A 27,834-nucleotide genomic window follows, 5' to 3' on the forward strand; every position below is an offset into this window, starting at 1 on the left:
GTAAACTGCCTTGTCTCACATCTAATATATACAGTATATATGGTAGTGTAAAACACACTTTACCTTTTCAAATGCTGCTCTAATTCCCAGAACAAAAGCTTCATGGCCATTTCGTCTCGGCCGTGAACCGGGAGGACTGTTTCTCTCATTGATGTCGATCAGCGGCCCTCCAAACACAGAACTTGCTCCTCTATTCCTCACACGACTCAAAAACACACACGTGCACATCCACAAAGAGGCATGGCCACTGTTTCACTCCCTTTATCTTCTCCAGCAGTCGTAAAAGCTGAACCATCACCACCACAAGACCTGGTTATAGCTCTGTGGCCCAGTCTCCGTTTGTCTTCACTATACTGCCTTTGTGCATATAGAGAGATTCGTGAACGATTGAGTGAAAACAAGAGTAGGGCAAGCTGTGATGTCACGTCACTGACATCGTCACGTGACTGTTACATAAACCAGCAACAGAGATTAAAATATTCCCAATGACGGCTTCTCGCACGCACCCGTGCTCTCGGGGAGGCTGCCTTCCTCACAACCCTCAACGGCTATCCAAACCTATCCTGTCCCAATGTTTTTCTTCTCCTCTGTTTTCCCGGCACAGAAGCGTGCATTTCTCCCCTGTGGAGAGAAGAGACGGGCCCCTGCACTTGAGCCGGGACTTATCTTGTCACTTCTCATCAGTCTCGTAGCCCGATGCAGGCTTACAGCGTGTGTGGCTGGTGAAACATGCACACACGTCTCTTAGCTTAGGCGGCTTGCAGTAAAAACAACATGGATCCCAACATTGGGAGGGATTTTACCTGTTCAAATAACACTCAGTGACACAGCTGATCTGAATGAACACCACTGCAGAACTTCAACTTGACTGAGTGAAGCTCAGTGGATTACAATCAAGCCTTCATAATACTTCAGAATCTTAACTCAAAAGGAAGTGATCTTCTGTCCGGTATTAGTATTTTATTCACAGTGCAATGCAGTGATTTAAAACTATAACTAAACAGGCCTGTGGCTATCATTACATAAGCGGATATTAACAATCAGTGTGCTCTTTAAAATTTCAAATCATGTTATTTAACAACTGATGTTTTATATTAATTTCATACAGCACTTCTTATGTGCCAAAGAACAAAAGGAATTTGAATTGAATATAAAAAAGACTACGAAATGCACACTTGTCTCTGTTTCTGATGCAGTAGTGCACTATAAGAGCACTCAAAATGAACTATTTAAAACACGCCTATTTTGAGGTCATATAAAGTCCACAGCGCAGCTTGCATTATGATAATGCCTTATAATGCACATGATTCCTTACGGGCTTCACAGTTTTACATTTTGCATAATTCCAACATTTTAAGGCATTACCAGTTACCATCTCTAGTGGACATGACGGCACTTCAACAATTAAAAATGTAAAAATAAATTAAATGTTTAACATTTATTATTAATGATAATTTATTATCATTATTATTATTTAACTATGAACAGCAAGAAGCATTTAAAATTAAATTGTCCTAACCCCAACATTTGTTTACAAAGCCTTAAAGGAAATCATACATCTTGTGCTTTCAAAGTCAATCTAAATAAATGACTATGTGTGAAAGACATACATGCAATTAAGCAAGTGACATGAGTGACCATTTATCGCTTCATAATCATGGCAGTCCAAGGCTGAGAACTGGGCAGCCTCAATATTTACATGTGAAATAGACTACCATGATTTGAATATGAGCCTGGAGAGCTTCGCAGAGAGAGGAGCTGAAATGGACACAGTTTAAACAGCTGTGCAGATGAGGACTGATGCTTACAGAAGCCCTGCAGTCGGCAGCTCCCCGATACTCGCGAGCCTTCAGCGCCACAGAATTTATAGAAAGGTAACACGTTTCAAACGGTGTATTTAGACAGACAGGACTGTCCCTAGGCAACGGGCCACCCTCAGTGTCTGTAACTTATCTGAGAGTCAGAGTGCAGATGCCATTCTCCACAGTCTTCAACCTGACCCTAGTTTATGGTTTTTGCCTGATTCACAACAGTACGGCAAAACGCCATTTGAAACGGTCCACCAACATAACACGTATTAGAACTCTGAATGTGTACCCTGCATAATACTATACAAGTTGGAAATTAATAGGTAAAAAATAAAAAATAAAGTTAAATCAACAATGCAAGAAAGCTATTCAAATTACATGAACCGCAAACTGGTTGAGAGGCACATCTCGTGAACATGGAATAGCTGGGAAGATTGGTGAGATCACATTGTGGGATTTCGACATGAATAAACGAAGGCCACTCTGCGGGAGAGAGAAAGTGCCATTTTGCCAATTGGGCTGACAGCAGCAGGTTGCACAACAGAGCTTCATCCTGTATTCTCCAGCTCTGACAGTGCAGCACACACAGAATAGACTGGACAACCTCAGCAAGTTTCACTCCATGAGCAAGAAAAGAAGCATGTGAGAACAGCTTCAGTGCACAGTGCACATTTACTGCCCAGAATAACTTAATACGATGACGTATTAAGAGGGGCCAATGTGCACTTTGTGCATTTAAAAATTTCAATGAAATGTCTTTTTAGATTATAGGCATGTAAAAAGTGCCTTTTAAAAGGGAAAATCATTTGCTTCTGCTGGTTGTATCTTGCATGGAGCACAGTCCCACGGGTTCGTGAGGAAAGTGGTTTTATTTTCCGTAGAGTAGCATGTTCCTCCAGTGTTTAGGGAAGTGTGAATGGTCACCGACTTCCGCACACATTTGTGGTTATGTAACAGTTCTAGTATTGTACAGACAGAAGAAACAGGTATAAGTAATGTGGAGCGAAACCTGGAATTAACAGGATTAGCCCAAAAGCAAAACAGCCACGGAAAAGACCTGGGACGAGTCATTGAAGTAGTTTCCACTACAAAAAGCATGAAGGCCTGCGGCTAGAATAGTAGAAGCCTTCTTGCCTTGCCGCTGTTATACGCACCAAATCTGCACCGGTCCGCCCTCTCCCTTTGTCTGGAAGCACTGTAGCCTTTATATAAAGTGACAGACGAGGCACTGTAGAGACGCAAGACTCTGGGAATTTACACACCCGTGTTATTTTGCATTGTGTGCACCTTATAGCCCCATTGCACGCAATATATTGTAGCTTTCACCGCTTTATAAATGCACTTTTCTCAAGTGAACACTTCAAACTGCCGGAGACAAACAGCCATTGATGGTGCGGTTAAGCTCCAGTTGGTTGGGGCTGATCGAGCGAGACAATAGCGGGGATATAGGCGAATTGAAGGGGATCTGAGAGGGGGGTTGTTTACATAGTACACTATGTTCTTGATGCACACGGCCAGTCAAGCACGAGTATTACTTCCACTCGAGCTCCTAATGCGATTTGTGGGCTTTTCGGTATGTTTGCAGACACTGTCAAGATGTAGCAATATTATTTCGGACCGAGACCATAAATGAAAAGCGTGCTAAAGCTGGCCTGTTCTCCACATGGCGCTTGTTGTCAAAAGGATGTGATTAATATAGCAGAATCCTGTAAAACTAGTACATTTTCACACTAAAAAGTTTGGGCCCTCGTCTGACACATGGCTAGCGTCAATATAAATTAGAATTGAATAAGTGCTTTGAGACAAAGTAAGTGCTTTACCACAAATCCAAATACAACAAACTAATTTGAAATATATTTTATGAAAAAAAAAAAAAGTTGTACAACTACTTTTCTTTCGAACAAAACAACTGATCAAAAGCACCCAGCAGGCCTCCATCTTTTAATGGACTTATGTGAATGTTTTTCCAAATGAGATATTTCACGGCATGCAGAGAAAGCATTGAGGCTGATGCTTGATCTAATTTTGATATCAGTATGAGCACTGGGATAATCAGAGGAGGATCTCACGTCATCTCCATCCATCCCACTGTGATATAGAAGCATCTCCTCCTGACTGCACTCGGGGAACAAAACATTCCTACTGTAACTCTATAGGATAGGTAGTGTGTGAACAGCAGGGGACCAAAAGTACACAGTTCTCAGGTGAAACAGGGTTCATGTTCACAGACTGAACAGTAATTACCCTGAAGAAGCAAAAGAGATAAAAGGCCTGCCCTCAGCTCATATTTATTTTAAAACACGAATCATTCCAGTTTCATGTGCAACTACATACCAAACAGCCAACACCAAGCAATTTGTTTTTAATAATTCTCTCAAATAGTGTTAAGGCGAAAATCTGCAGATAATATGTTTTGCCATTTTATTTTTTTGGCTAAGCTAAATTTTCAGCAGCCATTACTCCAGTCTTCACATGATCCATCAGAAATATACTCTAATATATTGGTGATTGTTGGATGAATAGAAAGTTCAAAAGAATATCAACATTTTCTGTTTTAATGTGGTAAAAATATTTTTATATGAGTTTAAAGTCCCCGTGAACCGGAAGTTGCAAACGACTTTTCTCCAGTGTTGTGACGCATTTCCGAGAGAAACGGAATACTAAATGAGGCAAAATAGTGGGCGTGGCTTTTTTCCAACTAGCACCTGATTGGATCTAGAAAAGTAGGTGTTTTCATTCAGCCTGTCTACTGTCAGTTGGAGGGGCGTGGTTATGGATGTTAAGCCGTAAAGACGTAAAAAACCGTAAAGCCTACGTCATCGGGCAAGGTCCTCCGATGCAGAGGGGAGGTAGCCTAGAAATCTAGACGCACCCTAGCGGCAGCGAAAATTATTTCGCAGCCAGTGTGATCTAGCAACTCTCCATAGGCTTTTGAGCTGGAAAAACCAAAAACTGGTCGGGCCAATCACATCGTGTATAGAGTCGGCGGGCGGGCTTAACACAATGACGGCACAGTTCATGACGTTCCGCGTGATTTCCATAGGTGATTTCCCTGCTACTTGAAAACAATGAAGATGCAGCGGTCTTTCGAATCGGCTTTGGCCGCGACTCTGGAGGACTTGGAGTTAAGAGAACGTCACTTAAGTCATTCTTAAAAAAGGAAGATGTGTTCGGATTTTTGCCATCCTGATACGGCAAAAGTTTAATATATCAATTAGCTCCGCTGGTGGAAAAACGCATGGGACTCACTCATCCACAACCGTTCGTTGCTCTGGTTGGTTGTAGCGTTATCCTATTGCGTGCAGAGGGATTTTGAAAGGTAACCGTTTATCCCGCCCCTCGGATTGAGGCATGTCAATGGAGAGTTCCCAGACCTAACATCTTGATGTAGGTCTGGCATGCCAGGCTAGAGGGGAGGGGCATTTTCAAAATTTGATTAAAGATTACGAAGCCAAAAAATCTTTTTGTGTGGATTGACTTGTCTTGCATGGATGAATTGTTCACCACAAAACGATCAATTTAGGCAAACAAAGTAAGTATGGTCACTTTTGATTTCATGGGGACTTTAAGGGTGTAGTTCGGTTCGTTTGGTCCACCAGTCCATTTAGGGGCCTCATGTCCCGTTTTTGGTTCGTTTGCGTGTCTTTGGTCCGTGTTCACATTTCATTCAAAGAGCACCAGAGTTCGTTTGGAAGCGGACCAGGACCCATCTTTTCAGCGGTCTTGGTCTGCTTTTTTGTGCGCACCAGGGTTTGGATGGCAAGGTTCACACTTATTCAAATGGACCACACAAACAGAGCAAAAAAACACTGTTTTTATCAAACATGCCAAGTGTGAACATACCATAAAAGTATTTAATGCAATGAATACACAGGCATTATTATAGGTCAATCTGCTTTAGATATTGGTAGCTGCATCAAGCCATTAAAAATCCCATAGTTTCGACCACTAATCCCAAATATTTACATGTTAGACACCTAGGGAAATGCTTTACGTAAATGCACACACAACACTGGGGCCCACACTGTGCATTTCCCCAATAATTTACCATGCCTCTGTTGGCTCTCTTTCTTCCTAAACTGCACTGCCTGTTTTTCCAGATTCACTGAGCGGACTCCCCCGCCTGCTCCCTCTCTCCATCTGTCATGTCAGCCTGTGACGAGTGTTCGTCTCTCTCTGCTCTGCCCTAATTCTGAGAAGAATATATACGCTCAGTGCCAACCGGCAGAATCCAGTTTGCTTATGGAAAAGAGCCCGCGATGAGAGGCGCGGAGTTGTCCGGGCAATGAGGTGGGAAGCATTCCAGGCCCTCCCTCCACAGCGCTTAAAAGCCTCAGAAGCATCTCTGCAGTCGTGTGCTGGCCTGTGTGAGCACTCACACCTGCATCAGCGCTGGAGCTGCTCTATATGCTTGACTCACTGAATGCCGAGTAAGGGAGCATTACTGATTACAGCCATAGACACATGAAGTGTCTTATTGTTTATCACACTAAAAGATAGGTGGGTGGCAGTCATAATAATACATTAAGTAAAAGTTGGAGACAGCAGAAAAGAGATTCTAATACTGGGACGTAATAGCAAAGTCCCATTTTAAATCACGGTAAAAGGTACACATACATATTTTATTGTTCTATTTAGGGCTGTCACAATTTCTCGATTAAACTCGAGTACTCGATTTAAAAAAAAGAAAAATCACCGATTGCAATTTACCGGTGTCGAGTAACCGGCAAAATGCCAGAAGTGGCGCGTTCCACAGACGAGAATCCATGAACCGCATTATTAGACCGTTTTCTAAAAGCCTGTTCACACCGGGACGAATTTCACGCGCGATATTCGCCGACGTTTAACGCCTCGTGACTAAACAAAGGGCGCCAATGTGAGTGTGCACACCGACGCGAAAAACGCCACGCGGAAAAGCGTAATTTTTTTTTAAACGCCTCGGGTTCGTTTTTTTGGTTTGACGCGCCGCGTCAAAAACTATCCGACCAATGAGATTGGCGCTTTTGCTCACGTGTCTGGAGCTTCTGAAGTTACAGTAAAACACAACTTGGGGGCGCTCAAACACAAAACGGTCTTGCCGAGCACACATACGTAACGGCGAAGAAGATGCACCAAGTAGCGTCTACTACACCATAGATATCCATAATAAAGGCTAGATGTCTCGTCCGCGCTGCTGGCCAAATATGGCCTTTATTATGATATCTATGGTCTACACACTGCCGGGAAGAAATAAGACGAGGAAGATGCGAGGCAAGATGAATGTAGAGCTGCTGTTGGTGTCAGAACATAAAGAACTATATGACAAACGCGACAGCGACTACAAAATAGGACTATTTCTGTTTTACATTAAGCGCCATCTAATGTCAGGGAATGAATTTGCATGTTCACTCGGCTCATCGTCAGCGAAAATCGCTTGGGTGTGAACACAAAAAACGCGTTGAAAAACGCTGACGAATAACGCGCCCCGATATTCGTCCCGGTGTGTACGGGGCTTAAGGCTGCACAATGTATTAAAACCATACTACAGCAAATATTAGAGATTAAGTGGACATTTGACTTAGGCTAAATGTTGTTTGGCCAATATTAAACAAGGATTTGATCATGCTATAAAGTGTTACAATACATAATTGTTGTTCTATAAAACCATATGATGATTAGGCATCTTGCTTTTGATACTTTATTTGAACCAAATATTATCGCCTTATTGTTATATATGCAAGCCATTTTAAAGGCTATCGTTTGCTTAGGTCTAGTTTTATTACCACAAACAAATTCAATTACTTGCTTAATCGTCAAAATAATAATCGACCAATTACTCAAATAATCGTTAGTGACAGCCGTTCTATTGCATCACTACACACCTGTCCACAAACTTTGTTCATCAGACTATTAACTCCTCATTGTTCCTCGCTTTTGTCTCTCATCCATGGGTGGCAGATCATTTAGTGTCATAGCACCAAAACTATGGACATTCTCACTATTTGTTCCTTCAAGTCTCAATTCAAATCTATTCTCACCCTTCTGTGTATTTGTATGTTTTTGAGCATATTGTTATGTCTATATTATTGCCCTTCTGTACAACAACCTTGAGCTTGGGAAAGAAGCTTTATAAAACTTTTAATATAAAAAAAAATCTGGTAATGCTTGTCATTTTATCAATCATTTTACACATTAAAAGGTAACTGATTAAGTTCCAAATATAAAGAGAAAATGGTCAAAGACGACGTAAACCAACGGTATTGCATAGCTGTTACACAGCATCACACTGCTCAGCCTTAGTGCTCATGCAGGTGATGCCAGTTTAACTCCACCTTGTGTCATTCCCCTCTCCTGTTCTCCGCTTTTCTGCTCAAATTCTATTTCAATAACAAATACTGATCCCATCAATTAAAGTTCACCCAAAAATTAAAATTATTTAATCTTTTACTGTATATTATTGTCATCAAACCATGCACGTCCAGTCAAACTCTACAACATGGCATTGCATGTTCAGCATTCACTTAAAATTAGAATAGAATTTAAGTGCAAATGTGGTAAACAAAAAAAACAAACATGGTTATTGCAAATATTTGTGATCAGACCTGCTAAATTTTCACGAATGACAAGCCGAGTACTCGTTTTTGAGACCTGTCAATGATCAAAATGAGAAATTAACAAAAATGCCCATCCCTAGTTTAAACAGCAATATTATGCAAATTAAAGTCATGTTTAGTACTCTGTTGCATATCCCTTTGCATGTAATGGCTGCTTGAAGTCTGCGGCTCGGATATCATAATATGCGAGTGAGAGTATCTTCTCCTGCTTGTTTCGGAGGCAAGCACCCTTAAAGTTCACCCAAAATTTTTCGTTTACAGTATATATTATTGTTGACATCAAACTATGCACGTCCAGTCAAACTCTACAATATTGCCAATGCATATTCACTTAAAATTGGAACGGAATTTAAGTGCAAATGTGGTAAACAAACAAAAACAATGGTTATCACAAATGTGTGTGATCTGACCTAGATATCAGTTAGCAAGCCCTGTGTATGAATGCAGCGGCCACTTCTGTCTTTGATGGTGTATTTCCTCTACACTGAGCGCACTGCCCTCTGGCACGAACAGCACACGTCTGTTGTGCTGCCACGTCTGTCCGTTTGCCTTGCACCCGTGTCCCTTTCCCGTTTAAACAAACGGGCACAAAGGACTGGCAGAGGGAGCGGAGCCGTGTTCCCGCACAGTGATTCGTGCAAACGGGGGTCCCCTCGCTGAATGAAGCAGCGGTTATGTAACGCATAAAGAGGACAGGCTAGGCTTGAGGCTCCTGCAGGTTCACTTACGCCTGAATGGAGAAAAGGGGTTATGGGAGAGGGATGCGTGCCGTCCGATTGGGAGGAGAGATTCCTGTTGTCTCACCAGGGCCTCCAACTCCTACACATGCACTGCATTCCACTGCAGATTTTTCATAACTAAATTACACACAGGATATTTGTCTATGTATGGTGTTGCGTAGCTGATATGATTCAGCATAGCTGCTTCATTGTTTTGGTTTGTTGTTTTTTGCATTTTAGCCACATTTTAAGGGCGCAACAAGCCGGAGCTATAAATGGCCTGACAGAGAATCACCAGAGAAGATACTGAAGCACAGGGTGATATCTGAGCCGCAGACTTCGAGCAGCCATTGCATGCAAAATATATGCAACGAAGTACTAAACGTGACCTTAATTTGCATAATATTGCGGTGTCCAAACATTATGGTGTTCTTAAATGAAGTACGGACCAAGGCTACGTTCACACGTAGTTTTTGGGATTGACAACCGCATTTACTTACAGGTGCGAGTCTCGAAATGTCCCATTCAAGCAGAGTCTCGAACACTGTCTGTGTATGAACGTGCAAGCCCGTACTCTTACCAGTAACCAAATCGACAGTGACCAAAGAATATCAAAGATGGCGACGTCAATAAAACTGAAAAGTCTTAACACTTTTGACCAAGTGTCCAATCGCCAGCGGGATTGCTTGGCGCATTTTTTTTATTGCCTTTAACATATTTTAGTAATCATCACTCATTAGGTATCATACGAAAACTTAAACACTCAAAATTCATCCTGTGAAAAAACATTTTGAAATCGGACATTGCGTTACCATGGAAATGATACTTTAAATCCTTTTAGTGGGTTCCTCCCCCTAGTAGGCGGTGTCATGTTTCATGATTTCCATTACACGAGAGTAGATGTTAAAACTTCATGCTGATTTGCACTCGGCTTTCGCCAAGATAAGCACAAACTAAGACGTAGCTTTACAGTAACCTATGCTTCTCCACCCATTTACGCTTCCTTCCATATGGTGATGTGAATCTCCTTCTGTCCGGCGTTAACGGATGCAGTGTACTTGGCGCGTCAGCACACACAACGGCTGCAACTACAGTGTGGTCTCCCCAGTGGACCAGCACGACAACCGTAAAGTCATATTACAACATTTATTTTAACTTTTATAAATCAAAATTTTTGATAATCTTGACAAAACACTTTTTGTCAGAAAGATTCAAGGTTCCATACTTGGGGAATATTTTGTGATATAAGTGATATTGTGACATTTATTTAATTGTTGCAGGAGAACGCATCAAAACATTCAATGTAATGTGGGTTTCACCTGGGGCCGGTTGCACCAGCCGTGCGGAAAATACAACTTAGCCTAGTTTTGACGTAAATGGGCACTAAGTTACAACTTTCACACTACTAAATATTTTTGCATTGCTCTATTAAACTTAGATGAAGCGTAACACTAAGTATAAACTAAATATTTAAAGAAGCCTCCGATCAGGAGTAAATGTTAGAATAAAATAGCAGACAGATTGAACTGAAAAAAAGCTTTTGTTTTACCAGACAGACTTCAATTCTTTAGCCATATATGATAATGCTGGCACTTACACTCACTTTAAGATTTTAAGAGAGAAAACAATGTGAATAAATTACTTTGTACTCTTCAACATGAACCCGTCCTAACTGTTCTGCTGTGTGCCTTTTTCCATCGGTCCGTGTTGTGCATGTCAAATAAAATCCGTCATAATCAATAAATATAATTTATTTATTTATTTATTTATAAGTTATTTATCCTAATAAATTGTTTCAAATACAGTTTGTGAATGTTATTTACATATATATATATATATATCGTATTTAATAGAAAACTTATTTTTACAGTTAATCATGCGAGGCTAAAGTAGTTAGAATGAAGGATTAACTGAAATTCACGACATTGCAACAACTTCTGCTCACGTATTTGAAAAAGCTGCTATTGGATCATCGTCATATTTGACTGTACCATTACTTTACGGAGAGCTTACAACCTACTAGCTACATTCTGCCTTAAGAACAAGTGGTGTAACGGAGTAAAGTACAGTTAGTTAGAAACTAGCTAGTAGTTACTAAGCCTCTAGTGTGGACTTTACGATCCAATTTAAGAAAAAAGAAAAAACCTTACGAACGGCTGGTGCAACCCTATTATTTTCAGTATTACGTCTAAACAACATAGGAATATACGTTTTTGTGATATCAACTTCAAATTTGGAACACAACTTGGTTAGACATATAGCTTTGATTTCATAGCAATTTTAGGGTAAAACCGTTAGTAAAATATAAATTGTATACAATAAATGTTTAGTACAATACATTTGCTTTACAGTAAACAAACATCTTTAATTTTTTTTTCTTTTTTTTTACACATTTTCAAAGTGTTTTCACTTCTGCAATAATCTGCTGGCTATCTTTAAAAAGACCAACCAACATTAGGTTATATATTCCAAAGCATTCAGGAATTACAACCATTTAAGTCTGGATAGTGCATTTTCACATCTATGCTCAAAGCGGAGGGTGACAGTTTCTTTAAATATTTTACTGACCCCAAACTTTTGCAGGGTTTATACCATGATGATTCAAACAAATGACTGTTTGTGTCACACTTACATAAATGACAGTTGGCAGTAATGTTCAAAATGTCATCAGTAAGTTCACCAGGATAACAGACACTGAAACCTGCAAAGTTTTTCAGCAATGTAGCCTTGAGCCCAAGACTAACAGATTTAAGATGAACATGTTTTTCAGGAATCACGAGAGTTCGCCGAACTGGCAGACTGTCTATCATTCTTGGTATTTATGAGAGCATGTCTGGTCTATGAAAGATGCCAGTTTCATCACTCTGTGCTCCTGTAATGACAAGCAAAGCTCATGCCTCGGGTAATGCTTTACATTACTACTGGGAATTGAATTTACCTCTCACGCTAATGGAGCCAAGAAAACGGTGTTTGTTGATGAAGGCGACCTTCGACCTGAACACTATGAACCATAATGCTGTTTCAGAGGAACGTTTTAAAAGGTCATTGTTTGTGGCGACTTCTTATCCTCACACTACATGGTTTAGTGTTCAAGCCTGGCTATATTTAGCCTGTTCGCTCTTCTCTTCCTGCCACACACCCTGATCACCCCTTCATCTCATTAAACATTCAATCACAGAACCCAATATACCAGATTACTACTAGTCTACGTCAGATGCAAATCCATGACGCCCACATCTTGACCGTAATAAGACTTAATCTCTGGGCGCTGTCCCGGGTGTATAAAAAAACTGGTGAATTGTGTGGCTAAATTAAGATGGTCAACATTTTCCTTCCAATATGATAACATTGGATATGAAGTTATAAATGCAAAAGGTACCAGAAGTCTCAAGTATACCGTGTACCAATAAATGCGTTGACCGCTCGCAGAGAAAGACATGCTAGCCGGAGAGAGAAACAGACCGCGATATGGAGGGGGGAGTGGCAGAGCCCAGCCGGTTATAACCGGTCCTCTTGACTCCGAGGAGCTCACGGTCGGTCCCTATAGTACGGTTACAAAAAGGCAGCTGGGTTTTCCCTATTCGAATCCCTCAGTTTTCTATTTGTCTTTGTCATTTGCACCCAGCTCTAGCAGCTTCACTTCATGACTACAAGGTCTCAAAGGCCCAACAAAGGTCATACAAAAAGCAGTGCTTAGATGACAGCAACACTGAAGCTAAAAACAACAAAAGAACAAAGACAATACAGGGCCGGGCAGCATGATTGTATAATACAGAGTGGCAGTAGAAATGTATCAACTTGTAGAGATTTTGCTACATTGTTTCCAGATGGACATATTTGTGTGCCTTTTGTTGGGCTGGACCGCTTTATGTAATTCACATGTTTGGGCGATGAAAAATGTGGATTAAAATATAGAATGCAATTTGTCCTTTAAAAAAAAAAGGCCACGGAAGAACTAAAGCAACATTATTGCAGTGCTTTAGTTGTTGCCAAGTAAAGTTGCTGCATTAATATGATAATGCGGTCACAAAAATCATTTTACAATGTTGCTCATCCAGTCAGATTTCAGAGTGGGAACGGTTTAGTAATATTGTTTTTCTACGGTTTTGTTTTTAATTCCAGCAGTGTTATATAATGCGAAGTAGATGTTTTTGCATTGATGCCATATTTATTTAGATATAATGAATAATCTTATCCTGTTGGAGGAGTAGATACCATAAGAAACATTCAAATAATAAGGATAATAAAAAAAATAATGAAGAACCTTTTCACATGTAAAGAAGGGCTGGGTACATTTTTTTAAAACTACTATATATAAATTTTTAATATAATGTATAATAATGCAATGGGGGAATATTTGAGGGTCCTGATAATAAAATAATATTGTAATAATGATAATTTAAAAAAAAACTTTGTTTGGCTTAATATTGCGATAAGTATCACATCATGAGCTCAGTATCACAATTTCTATCGAATTGTGGCATGAGGTTATCGTTACACCCCAGTAAATGTTAAATTACAAGCAACAATATATATACAAATGACATATGCCGTTGCAGTTTTATGTGATATAATGTTTCAGTCACACCAAACCTTATATGAATGTAGTATTTAATAGCTGCTAGTTTATATACTGAGGCACAAATCAAACAGTACATATTCAATGATACAAAAGGCTTAACTGCCTCACTCTGACTTGACTAAGCACTTTCTATAAAGTAAAGTAAATTATTGTAACAAACATTACGATACAATAAACTCTAAGGAAACAATTAAACATGCTATTTGTAAATGTACATTGTGATGCATAGTTTATGCTTAGGGGCTAGACATATCCTGGAAATCTCTTTCACTTAAGTATTTAACATGATATACATGTAATATAATTTGTGTTAGACCCAATGAACTCACTCAAAACAACAACCATGAAGTTTGCACAGCAGTTCTAGGAACTCTAGTGTAATGAGCCGTCTCTACACAGAAGATGTTCTCCCTGAGGACAAAACTGGAATTTCATATGATTTCAAGGAATGGAGCCAGGCAGGTATACACTAGTAACACAGATCTAGATTGCAAAATAGGTCCATACAGGAGGGCAGCGTGAAGTAGCTGACGTTGTTTTGGTCATAAAAGTTGACCATGCAGAAGTAACCTTTCGGTTTTTGAAAACCTTCTACAGTATCTCTCTGCATGAGCGAAAGCTGGACGCACAAGATCTAAAGCGGCACTGTTAAAATGACCTTAGAGCTGTGCTGGGGCAGGAAGACGTCATTCTGTGATAATGTGAGGGGTGTTTCATTTCAATGGACTTTCCAAATGGCACGGCTTCTGACGTACCTGGTGAAACAAGCAGAATGCCGTCTCTGGTGATTAGCGATTTCATACAAAACATTTAGAAAAATAACGCACTGTTCAAAACAAATGTAGGTCTACTCGTGTGTTATTTCTACAGCAACACATGTTCTAGGTAGGAGGAACTCATTAGGAATGAATGAACCTGCCATCTAACTAACCGTAAACGGCACTCCTCCATCTCACAGGCTCAGCATAGCATGAAGACAAGACAATAAAACACACTGAAAAGGTTTTCCATACACAACATCAATCTGACATGAGCTGAGCTTTTTTTCAAACAATTCATCTGAAATCAAGTCAAAGAAAACTGAACATTTCTCCAGAATGGGCATATCTCTGATTCGGTCAAAATCTCATATGGAGGTAAATAGCCTATGGGTCACCAACAGAGGCACTGCTGCATTGGTTTAATGGTTAAAAGACATTTAAAACATAACCTCACACAAAGGGATAAAGGCTCGAGTACAGCTAGAGTGTTAGTCGCTACACCAGTTTGGATGGTCACATTTGCCCCCTAGTGTTCATTGGTGGCAACAGCAAAAGGAAAGTGAACAAACTATGATATATCGTAATACCATATGATAAACATATTACCATTTGATAAACATATTTAGAACCATGTCACTATATAAATGATAAAATGATACCGGTAACTTAGTGTTGATCATTTTAAAACTACTAATTTCCTAAAATATTTCTTGAATCTAGAATGTGAGGCAAGAATCATATCCTTAATTAAACCTCAGTGTCACTTGTCCTGCATTTAAAAATTTTCTAAGCAATCTGACCTACTGATTTGGCCTGGTTACATCAATCCTTCTTCCAAAACGTGTTTTTTTCTTACTCTGATTCACTATGGTTAAGCTGCTTATTTGAGACCCGTCGAGATGTTTTTCACGGGCAATTGCGAATTTATGCAAATTGCAATTGCAAGTCTCGCCATATCTGGAAATATAAAAAAGTTGCTCTACTGCTGCGTGTATGGTTTGGGAGTGGCATATGTTAGTTGCCACAACGAGAGAGAAATGTAGACATGGAGCACGCTAAATCGCCAAACAGAGGAGAGTCTGATGGCAAAGAGAGAACACGACAGAGCTCGTAATAAAACGAGAATCAACACTGGCTTGACTTTTCGGAGATGGCGAGAACTGAGGGGTTTGAAATGTTGTAAAAGTCATGTGAAGATGACGTTTTTATTACTCTAGTTATTTTATTGAACAGATAAAATGCCACATGCAATAGGGTTGTGCCGATAGAAGATATCATCGTCCGATATCATTAAGCCAGCATCGCGATCGCGATGGTTACAACCAGAAAATTTAGGAGCACACACCGTAAATCACCACACTAACCAAATATTCACATTTCTACTAATTTCCAGTGTATTACTAATAAATACTTTGATAATAGATGCAGAAATTACAATGCCTTTGCGCTCTGATTTAACGTTACAACCTCTTGTCTTCTACAAGGAACCGGCAGTGGCGTTGCTTTTTGATTTATTAACATGTCACCGCATACTCTATGTTTGAGGCTAAGATTGTGTTTAACTAGCGTATTGTGTTTAAACTGTGAAGTGCCTGCACTGTCGGCAAACTTTGTGTTCCCCGCAGTTATGGGGTAGCGACTGCAACATTCGCAGGTCATGGAATTAGTCTCCTTCCAGTACTACCTTAACCAGCGGAATTCTCGCAGCCAGTCTTCACGAAAATGGTGGGTTTGGCCTTTTCCCCACAAAAACTTCTCACTCTGAATCATCTTCCGACTGTGACACTGTACTAGCTGCAACGTTTCATATAGCTCACAGTTCAGTTTGTATGACGGGTTTATGTTCACGGTTTCGGTATGATTCGGTATGTGCTATGTTCAGGGAAAAAAAAAAGACTACTGTCAAATAAAATAAAGAAAATATGAACAAATAATCTAATCACAAGCAAAAGCACAAATAAATACAATAAAGCAAAGATACTAATAAAATAAACTATGCTTTTCAGGTAGGTCTAACATTAGTTTTCAGGTACAGAAATTGAATAAAATAATCAAATATAAAATAACATTGCATATTTGACTATATAAATTAAAGATAAATCCTTAATAAAGTTACAAAAGCAATTCAATTTAGAGCTGATTCAGTAGGCCTACACAATACTGTGAGTGTCTATCTTGACCATATAAGTTCACTTAAGGCATAACAATGTCTGCTAGGATACTCATCAAGACGGACATGTTGACATACTTTTTGTGTGAATTTGTCCATTCAAGTGCAAGACTTGAAAGAACTCAATATTTTGCGCGCTGTCTGAGATGAGTAGCCTACACAAACACACGCGCACAAATCTTCTAGACGCGAGTTCTCTTTCGCGTCTTGCTCTTGAATGTTTACATTGGCAAAACTTAAATGAGTTTAGTTTAAACACCGATGGTAACGTCTGCAGTTCAGGTCTCGCCTGCGCTCGTGCGCTACCAACTCCTGGGTGATGACGGCGTAAATGACAGGTCATGTTCGAGCATTTGGCACTCACATTGAACAGTGTTTACAACGAGTAATCGTTTTGTTCACGTTTTTTTGATTATCGCTGTTGTAATGTATTATTTGGGAAGCCAGCAAGTGAATTTAACTGGCACACTAGCCGCAGGTCGGAAGAACGAGTCAATAGTTTGCTTGCTCATGATTGCTCAGACCCTATGGCTCAAACGCACATAGCAGGTTGTCTGCCTCTCCTTCCCACACAGATGTTTAAATTCGCGCTCGATTATCTCTAGGGCCCTCCCCCTCCACACATTAGCCACTTACAGTGGCCATTCCCTATTCTTCTCACACTCATTGGCCTTCCACACATTCCGGATTCATTGATAAGCCCCTTCCACGTTTAACGTGTAAAAAAACATGTGCGACTGGATGTAAAATTCAGTCGCACACTCTCAAATTTTGGTCGCAAAATGTGACCATTTGGTCGCAGTCTGGAGCCCTGATTATCCTGCTGGAAGTAGCCATCAGAGGATGGGTACATGGTGGCCATAAAGGGATGGACATGGTCAGAAACAACGCTCAGGTAGGCCGTGGCATTTAAACAATGCCCAATTGGCACTAAGGGACCTAAAGTGTGCAAAGAAAACATCCCCCACACCATTACACCACCACCACCAGCCTGCACAGTGGTAACAAGACATGATGGATCCATGTCCTCATTCTGTTTAAGCCAAATTCTGACTATCATCTGAATGTCTAAAGAAATCGAGACTCATCAGACCAGGCAACATTTTTCCAGTCTTCAACTGTCCAATTTTGGCGAGCTCTTGCAAATTGTAGCCTTTTTTTCCTATTTGTAGTGGAGATGAGTGGTACCCGGTGGGGTCTTCTGCTGTTGTAGCCCATCCGCCTCAAGGTTGTGCGTGTTGTGGCTTCACAAATGCTTTGCTGCATACCTCGGTTGTAACGAGTGGTTATTTCAGTCAAAGTTGCTCTTCTATCAGCTTGAATCAGTCGGCCCATTCTCCTCTGACCTCTAGCATCAACAAGGCATTTTCGCCCACAGGACTGCCACATACTGGATGTTTTTCCCTTTTTACACCATTCTTTGTAAACCCTAGAAATGGTTGTGCGTGAAAATCCCAGTAACTGAGCAGATTGTGAAATACTCAGACCAGCCCGTCTGGCACCAACAACCATGCCACGCCCAAAATTGCTTAAATCACCTTTCTTTCCCATTCTGACATTCAGTTTGGAGTTCAGGAGATTGTCTTGACCAGGACCACACCCCTAAATGCATTGAAGCAACTGCCATGTGATTGGTTGATTAGGGCTGTCGCGATAACCGCAATATTGTGGTACCGCGCTACTGACAGGCCAACCGCAGAGGAATGCAAGTAACCGCAGCAACCGCCAAACTGCGTTTTCTTTTTTCATAAGGCCACCCTTCGTAGTTCGTACCATGTGTATTGAAAGTTAAATAAGTTAATAATGGTAACAAGACTGTTTATCATGGTGATTTGTACAGAGGCTTTGTGGATTTGGACTTAAGCCTAAACAGACAGTGAATGAGATCGCCTGAGCGCGTGCGATTGATTACCTGCGTCTGTCTTTGAAGCCAAGTCCTGTATATTCGTGAAAAGGTTGCCGTTTCCAAGGAAAGCAAAATATTTGTCGTATCATCCTTTTAACGTGTAAGGGTAGGCTATTTACCATGAATGGCGTCAGCACTGGTCAGCACAGCGCGAGGAAGCCGTGGGGGGAAAGCAGCGAGTCACGCATTGGTCTCTATTAAGTGAAGCATTGCTTCAGCTTTGCCCAAAAGTGAGGCATTGCTGGCCAGCTGAGCCTTGAAAAGTGGAATTAACGCCTTGTTTCATTACATCTATCATTTAAGGAATCAGCTTTTTTGAACGTTTTCGTTGAATGAACGGTTTAATGACTCACTCAAAGACAGTCCGTTGGCATAACAATGTAACTGCGCGCTGAGTGACAGTCTTTCAATGCGCAGAGACGCTGTTTAGTTTTGGTTACATTGGTTACATTGTTTTTGTGTATGCTGACCACGTCATAACACGTATTTATAGCAACAAATAAATATAAATAAATAAATGGCGGTAATACCGCATATCGCGCTATTGAGCCACTCAAAATTACCGCAAGCGAAATTCCTTCAACGCGACAGCCCTATGGTTGATTAGATAATTGCATTAATGAGAAATTGAACAGGGTTTCCTAATAATCCTTTAGGTGAGTGTATAAGGGTGTCACGATTTCGATTTTAAATGGAAATCGACCGAAATTAAGTCACAATCTCGAACTTCGAATTTGGAATCGTCGATGCCGTTACGCCCCCATGTCACATCCGGTCGGCGTGCCAAGCGGAAAAAAACACGCATGTTGAAGTGCTGCGAGTCAACCTCCTCTAACTTAGCTACAGCCAGTCATAAGATAGCATGGCAACTGCAGATGCAGGAGACCCATCGACAGAACTTGAACCCCCTACTCTTTCATTGAAGTCGCCGGTGTGGAAGTGTTTTGGATTTCCAGTGAGGTATGTTGACAACGTTCGTGTTTGCGTTCAACGTTCACGCTTCAAAAAAGCCACAGTTTGCAAGCTCTGCTATGTGCGTGTACCATATTCTTCCACTGGCAGCACGACTAACATTCAGGGCTCCAGACTAACTTTTTTTACTAGGAGCGATGTTGCCCCTGACTGAAAATTTTAGGAGCACAAGCAGAAAATTTAGGGGCACACCTTAAATCAGCTTGCAATGCAATTATTCAAATTTCCCCCAAAATAACTGTAATACTGATAAATTCTTTAATAATAAAGAGACTTAACGTACAGATATTACGATATGCAGTTTTATTTTAAGTTCACAGGGCTCCAGACTCAAATTTGAGGGCAGCATCACCTCAAATGAGAACTCACACTGAGTTCTACAAAAAGAAAAAAGAAAAATTCTGGTAGCACTGGGGCTGACAATAAATCACTAAGCTTGATTTAGGGTGTAGATGAAATTAACTTTTGTTATTATTATCATTCATAATGTCTTAATATTAATTAAAAAACAAAAGGAGTGAAAAAATTTATATTAAGGAGTGAACATGGCCAATAAACATCCTACTGTTTACAATGGGTTTTTTTTTTTTTAATAACTGTTTAAATGAGAGTTATCCAACATCTTAAAGGAGTCATAATGTGCAATTTTCACTTTTCCATGAGAATCAATGTATGTTATGATTGACTAACGATTATACATTGGCCGGGATGCCGATATTCAAAAGTGAAGCGTTTGTTTACCCCAGGGTTCTTAAACTAGCCAACGTGCACGCGCACTCAAATACGAGATTTCAATTTCTCCCCCGACTTGACGTCAAGACGGGGCCGGATACCATATATGGACACCGCAGAGGAGGCCCGCCCTGCCCCTCTCCCCATCATATTCAGTCAAGAAAGATGCAGAAACGTAGTGCACACGTGAGTTGCTCTGTGGTTGACTGTCATAATCCACATTCTAATGTTTTTTCTTTACCCAAAACTGACCAAACTACAAGGGACAAGTGGATGAAATTTATTTTCAATGACGCTGTTCCAACAACCATCTCAACTTGCTCAACGTTAGGTGTCTGCGCTAAACATTACACAAAAGAATCTTTTACAAATTTGGGGCAATATCACGCGAAGTTGGCATCGAAGCTACGTTTGGAAAAAGGTGCCATTCCAACAATCAGGGACTTGCCTGAATTTGAAACGGTAAGACTGTGTTTTTATTACTATATTTTGTGTAAATAGCAGCTAACTAATGCGGTTAATGTATGTGATGTAAACACGGGGAATGGACTCTACGAATGCTAGCCACATCTTTCCACTTTAAACAGACTAGAAAATGATACAGCTATTATTTAATATAATCGTATACAACATAATGACAACATATCATTGTATTGATTTTTTTATATAATAGATAAGGATAGATACATTTAAAAAACAGTCAAGAATTAATAAACATAAAGAAAAACATAACGTTACATGTCTGCAGATGAAAATTATTAAATATCTAAAAAACCACAACGTCAAAAAAGGCAAAAACAACACATTTTGGCAAACGTTAATCTCTATAACCACTGTAAGCTGAAAATAAAGTAGACTACATCTCCGTTAATGTAATCTACATTAAATTAAAGCTAAACTTATGTGGGAGAAAATAGCAAAAAACGTTTTAGCTCGTTACTGATGTTAATGTATATGTCTCAGTCAAAAAAAAATTGTCTTTACCATTCAGAGACATGTTGATGTAGACATCCTTCAATTGACTGTTGTTCCTCTTCCGTTTCCAGCTCTGGTTCAGAGTCTGGCTCAAACATATACGGTTGAATCCCGTAGGTCGCGGCCAGGTCGGGTTCATTAACAACTTGCGCCATGATCTCTTTTTGGAATGATATGCTGAAGTTACCTGCGGTGTCAAGCCCCCTCCTTCCTGCCACCAATCAACGCGCCCCTCATTTGCATTATTAAAATGACCGTCCACGACAGCCAAAACCTCGCATCAGATCTCGCGAGACAATAATGCATTCAGAAATAAGGGTCAAACGAGCTCTCTGTTTATTTTTTTCCAATTTTTCTTTTTTAGAAGGGCATGAAATGACTATAATAGAGCGTGGGTATCAAAGTTAATACTACATTATGACTCCTTTAATTTTTAGTTTTAGGACAATCTTTGAAGGATGAACAAAACATGTGTTGGTCATCACATAAAAAATAAATTAAAAAAGCATTTATATATGATATTATAGTTTTGAAGTGCTAGAAAAGATGTGTAGGCTGCGTCTGACTATTTCTGTCACATTATCATATTTATGGTTAGAGTTACTTACTACATTAGCCTAAATCCATGGTGAATATTGCTGATTTGTGGACTGAAAGCCTTCTATAAGTTTTTCTCCTGGTTTCCACGTCAGCACTGTTTGATCTGATATCTATGGTTTATAACAGAACTCTGCGCCAAATCGGAATGTTTCTCACTGGATCTCGTAGCGATGATGTTATTAATTCTGAGGCGAATTCAATGGATTTCTTCACTGGATCTCCTAGTAACAGTGTCGCGTGAGCGAGATCGGCCCGCGACTGGCAAGTTCGGGTCTTTATTTTACTGTCAATGGTTCGGGGCGCTGCTCCATTGATAAGAAAGGCTATGCGCTGCTCTGTCTATTATTGGTCCGGAATAATTAACGGTCCGTGAAGCATAAATGAGTAGCGTATTTTCGTTCCACTTTCATTTTGTTTGCATTCGCTGCTTGGTAACGAGTCGATAGATCGCTCATTGCTCAGACGCACATAGCAGCTTGTGATATTTGTCTCCGTCTCCTTCCCACAGACACGCGCGCTCTCTATTCTTGTCACACTCACTCCGGATTCATTGACGCGCCCCTTCCACGCTTAACCATGCGTTTAACGTGAGGCAAATTTACTGGTCGCACATGTGCGACTGGATGTAAAATTCAGTCGCACACTCTCAAATTTTAGTCGCAAAATGCGCCCATTTGGTCGCAGTCTGGAGCCCTGAAATGTACTGGCCAATGGTGATTCTATTGCCAAGGTGTGCGAAGAGGGTTTGCAAAACTGCATGCATTTTGGGGAAGAACATTGTTTTGGTTGTGCTTCGGCTCGGTGACTTTGCGGATGAATATGACCCTTCTCAATAGATAATGCTTTACAAATATATATATATATATATATACACTCACCGGCCACTTTATTAGGTACACCTGTCCAACTGCTCGTTAACACTTAATTTCTAAGCAGCCAATCACATGGCGGCAACTCAGTGCATTTAGGCATGTAGACATGGTCAAGACAATCTCCTGCAGTTCAAACCGAGCATCAGTATGGGGAAGAAAGGTGATTTGAGTGACTTTGAACGTGGCATGATTGTTGGTGCCAGAAGGGCTGGTCTGAGTATTTCAGAAACTGCTAATCTACTGGGATTTTCACGCACAACCATCTCTAGGGTTTACAGAGAATGGTCCGAAAAAGAAAAAACATCCAGTGAGCGGCAGTTCTGTGGGCGGAAATGCCTTGTTGATGCCAGAGGTCAGAGGAGAATGGCCAGACTGGTTCGAGCTGATAGAAGGGCAACAGTGACTGAAATAACCACTCGTTACAACCGAGGTATGCAGCAAAGCATTTGTGAAGCCACAACACGCACAACCTTGAGGCGGATGGGCTACAACAGCAGAAGACTCCACCGGGTACCACTCATCTCCACTACAAATAGGAAAAAGAGGCTACAATTTGCAAGAGCTCACCAAAATTGAACAGTTGAAGACTGGAAAAATGTTGCCTGGTCTGATGAGTCTCGATTTCTGTTGAGACATTCAGATGTTAGAGTCAGAATTTGGCGTAAACAGAATGAGAACATGGAACCATCATGCCTTGTTACCACTGTGCAGGCTGGTGGTGGTGGTGTAATGGTGTGGGGGATGTTTTCCTGGCACACTTTAGGCCCCTTAGTGCCAATTGGGCATCGTTTAAATGCCACGGCCTACCTGAGCATTGTTTCTGACCATGTCCATCCCTTTATGGCCACCATGTACCCATCCTCTGATGGCTACTTCCACCATGTCACAAAGCTCTAATCATTTCAAATTGGTTTCTTGAACATGACAATGAGTTCACTGTACTAAAATGGCCTCCACAGTCACCAGATCTCAACCCAATAGAGCATCTTTGGGATGTGGTGGAACGGGAGATTCGCATCATGGATGTGCAGCCGACAAATCTGCGGCAACTGTGTGATGCCATCATGTCAATATGGACCAAACTCCCTGAGGAATGCTTCCAGCACCTTGTTGAATCTATGCCACGAAGAATTAAGGCAGTTCTGAAGGCAAAAGGGGGTCCAACCCGTTACTAGCATGGGTTACCTAATAAAGTGGCCGGTGAGTGTATATGTATATATATATATATATATATATATATATATATATATTTGTAAAGCATTATATATATATATATATATATATATATATATATATATATATATATACACACATTTATATTTATTTATAGATAGATAATGCTTTACAAATAGATAATGCTTTACAATAGATACTGCTTTACAAATATATATATATATATATATATATATATATATATATATATATATATATATATATACACACATTTATATTTATTTAACTATTTACATGCGTTTAGGTTACATTGGTTCCAGAGCAGCTCTGTTCACAGACGATGCTCCACTGGCTCCACATGAACTGTTATCATTTGCATGCGTGGAGCGCATCTCAAACTCCATCTCTGCACATGCTGGGAGTTCGGGTTGCTTAGTTATAACGTTCATCTGGGAATGCAACGCGCCATTTCATCGGATTTGTAAGGTGGATTATTTATAAACCAACGCCAACACAAGAGAATACATCATTATATGTTACAACATATGTTACATTATATACAACATTAAACTCCTCGCTCTGAGTTTGCATGTTTTGATGTCCATATTTTCTTAATCAAGAAATTACAGTGGCTGTAGCATTTCTATTTTAAAGAAGTTGCCAAATATGAAAGATTAAGTTTACATCGGAATTAAATATTGTTTGGCCAATATTAAACCAGGATTTGATCCACTGTAAAGTTGGACAACACCAGGCTGTTGGTGCCCTCTGCAGGCATTTGTTATAATACACAGCATACAAGTTGAATGCCAAAATTATGTAGGCCTTTATAATATTATGAATTAAGTGTTTTTCTATAAAACTATAATATGATTACTTGATTTTGATACCTTATTTGAAACAATTATTATTGCTTCGTTATTATTTATATATGTATTTTGAGACATTTAAAAGGCTATTGTTTGCTTAGGTGTGTTTTAATTAACAAAAAAAAGTAATTTGTCGATGAATCCAGTGACAGCCAATCAGTCAATTAAGCATTATATTATGATATTAATCATACACTACCACTACCACTATCACTGATTGATGAGCTGCTGGTTTTACTACTACTAAGGATTGATGAGCTGCTGGTTTCATGAATATTAAATCACTTTGTCTGCGTTTGCTCAAACTGATTTGCTGAAATCAGAACAGGGATGGTAATAGATGAACGCCAGCCAATGAGATTGTCGTTTGCGCGTTAGTTCTGCCCACTACCGGAATAACCAGCATATCTTCTACTTGTTTTTATAAGCTGAATAATTACAAATGAACTCCATAATTTTGACAGGAAAATACAACAAAAAATATAATCGACATGTAGCGTGTCGATTGCGTGGTAAGACTCTCGCTCTTTTTCTTTGCGTGTGTGTGAGAAAAACAGCGCTCTCAGCGAGAATGGTAATCCTGCAAACCCGGAGGCTGCAGTCTCAGGACCGCAGTTTCAGGACCCCAGTTCTAGGACCGCAATTTCAGGACCCCAGTTTCAGGACCCCCAGTTCTAGGACCGCAGTTTCAGGACCCTAGTTTTCTGTTACAGCACCGATTATTAGTTATTAGCTGCATATAAAATGCTTAATATAACATTTCAACATCTTTTTATACTTAAAACCATTTTAAACCTCGACCGGAATGATACAAATACTCGATGGTGGTTTAAAGTTAGCTTTAAAGGTGCATTGCGCAACTTTTCATGTTAAAAATACCTGTTTTTCTAGAGATGTTCCGATACCCTTTTTCCCTTCCCGATACCGATTCCGATACCTGGACTCAGGGTATCGGCCGATACCGAGTACTGATCCGATACCTGGGTCTGTACAGATTCTATACAGCTGCAATTCATACTAGCACTGTATGAATTGATAGAATTATTTTATGGTGTCAGGGGCTGAATTTCGTTTTGGAAAATGGGGGGGAAATCCCCCCTTAGATGATTCTCATGGGGGGGATTTTTTTTGTTTGAGGGGGAGAAAGGGGGGGCATTTTTTCCAAACAAAATTATTACATTTATCTTGCCTAAATGTTTGCGCTCAGTGCATTTTTACAATGGGGTAATATTGTTGTTAAGAATTTACACATCACAAGGAAGCTTGATTTAAATTGTTTAATTAAATTGAAAAAAGTAGCACAAATAAATACAATAGAATAAAGATACAAATAAAGACAATTAAAGAGAAAAGTTGAGTAGGTCTAACACTAGTATTCATATACAGAAACTGAATAAAGTAATCAAATGGAAAATAACACTGGGTAGTATTTTAGTCCTGAATAAATTAAATACATAGGCTATTAATCCTGATTCCTTTAACTTAAAGCTATCTTTTGTTTTGACAACAAAATTAATGACAGACACATATGGCTTCCGTCACTTTAAGAGCTAGTGCACGGATCCTGTGTTCATTATACTGGCATGCGTTTTATTCTTAGGCCTATTAAAGACAAAACCGACTATGTTTAGAGTATAGCCTACTCACAAAGACCGAAATTGACAATTTTGCGTGTTAAAGCAATATAATCCGCGAAAAATTGTTACTGGCCAGCTGTTTTTGAGGCGGATTTTCTATGAATGTGCGCATAGAAAATAATCTCTCAGAGAGCGCGCGAGCACTGATTAGTTTAAAATCGCTTGAATGTTTAAACTGGTAAGACTTAAAAAGACTTCAGTCACGATGCACTGCTGGCCCGATTGTGCAAGTGAATATTCCGTCATGTCCCGACCTTACAGTCTATGGTCCCGACTCCAAAACGCGAGTGTGTATTATCGCCGCAGCGCTTGATGCCTGCCTTGCACAACACATTATGAGAGAAGAGATAGAAGACGCGCGGCACCGCTGAACACTCACGCTGTTTGTGAAATTGCATCTGGAAGATAGTTGTTAAAAGAATTATTTGATTTTATTATCTGTGTGGATTACGATTGCGGGAATTTCCCGCATTATAAATGGGAGACCTGCGGGAATGATTAGAATTATGCGCAATACCCGCAATCCCGCGCCGAAATTCGAGCCCTGATGGTGTGCTTCAGACTTATCCCTTAAATAAACGTGAACAAATACATATAAGTGAACTAGAGTATTTTTATTATCTGACATACATTTCACAGCAATATATTATTTATCTTTCTTAAAGTCCCTGTAAAGGCAATTTCAAAAAAAAATTCTAAACACATTATAAATGTTAGAAATGTATTGCTAAAACATATTACAAAGACTGTGAACTGTGAAGTACTGATTTGTGGAGTTAGACCGTTAAACAGTTTTTCACCATTGCTATTTTCCGGATTTTCTGGGCGGGGCTAAAACAGGGCTCGATGACGCACTGGAGCCCTTGAGCTCCTGGACACGCCCCTACTTGATGACGCACTGTAGCCGCTGAGGCTGGCCGCTCCTAACAATATTATAGAGCACATTCACATCAGTTTGCCGCTCAATCGCGAGTTACTGTCAGGCTCAGCACTATTATTAGTAACACAGCCTACAGATTGCTAGCTAGCTATGCCTTCGTCACGGAAATGCGTAGGCCTACTACCTGGATGCGATCACCGGATCACGTACAAAACAGATCGGTGTCCTTATTTAAATTTCCGAAAAACGATTACATCAAGAAGAAGTGGATTAATTTTGTGAAGAGCCACCTTGATGGAGAGCTGAGGATCACCGCCAAAACCCGCCTCTGTAATTAATCATTTTACACGGGATAGTTTTATAAACTTTCGTCGGAGATAACTGTCTGGGATTCACTGATAATCCGCTGTTACTGGTGAATGGGGCCGAACCGACTCCCGCCTGGCCTTCATCCTCCCGTCGCGCCGACAACTGGTGTCATCGGCAGTGCGTGCCCACCGTGCGAGCATCTATTCCGGCTGTAGAGTTGAGTGTGGCGAGTCGACGGCAGCTTTCCCGCGAGTGGGCGTGGTTTCAGCGCAGCCA

The 27,834-nt window shown here is 40.2% G+C and overlaps 1 protein-coding gene across 2 annotated transcripts in view; it reads right to left on the bottom strand.

The window, feature by feature from the left end:
* Positions 1 to 27,834, bottom strand: part of tsc22d1 (TSC22 domain family, member 1) — a 63,720-nt gene that overhangs the window by 8,399 nt on the left and 27,487 nt on the right. Inside the window, exon 1 of one of the 2 annotated variants that reach the window (XM_056240614.1) lies at positions 64 to 380. The exons of the other annotated variant lie outside the window; for it this stretch is intronic. Within the exon in view, the coding sequence (XP_056096589.1) occupies positions 64 to 149 (86 nt within the window). The 5' untranslated portion in view covers positions 150 to 380. Of the gene's footprint in view, positions 1 to 63; positions 381 to 27,834 lie in introns of those variants that run through there. 2 annotated transcript variants of the gene reach the window in all.

The sequence above is a fragment of the Rhinichthys klamathensis genome, unplaced genomic scaffold (assembly GCF_029890125.1).
Source record: "Rhinichthys klamathensis goyatoka isolate OS25496 unplaced genomic scaffold, OSU_Roscu_1.1 h1tg000021l_1, whole genome shotgun sequence".
NCBI lineage: Eukaryota > Metazoa > Chordata > Actinopteri > Cypriniformes > Leuciscidae > Rhinichthys > Rhinichthys klamathensis.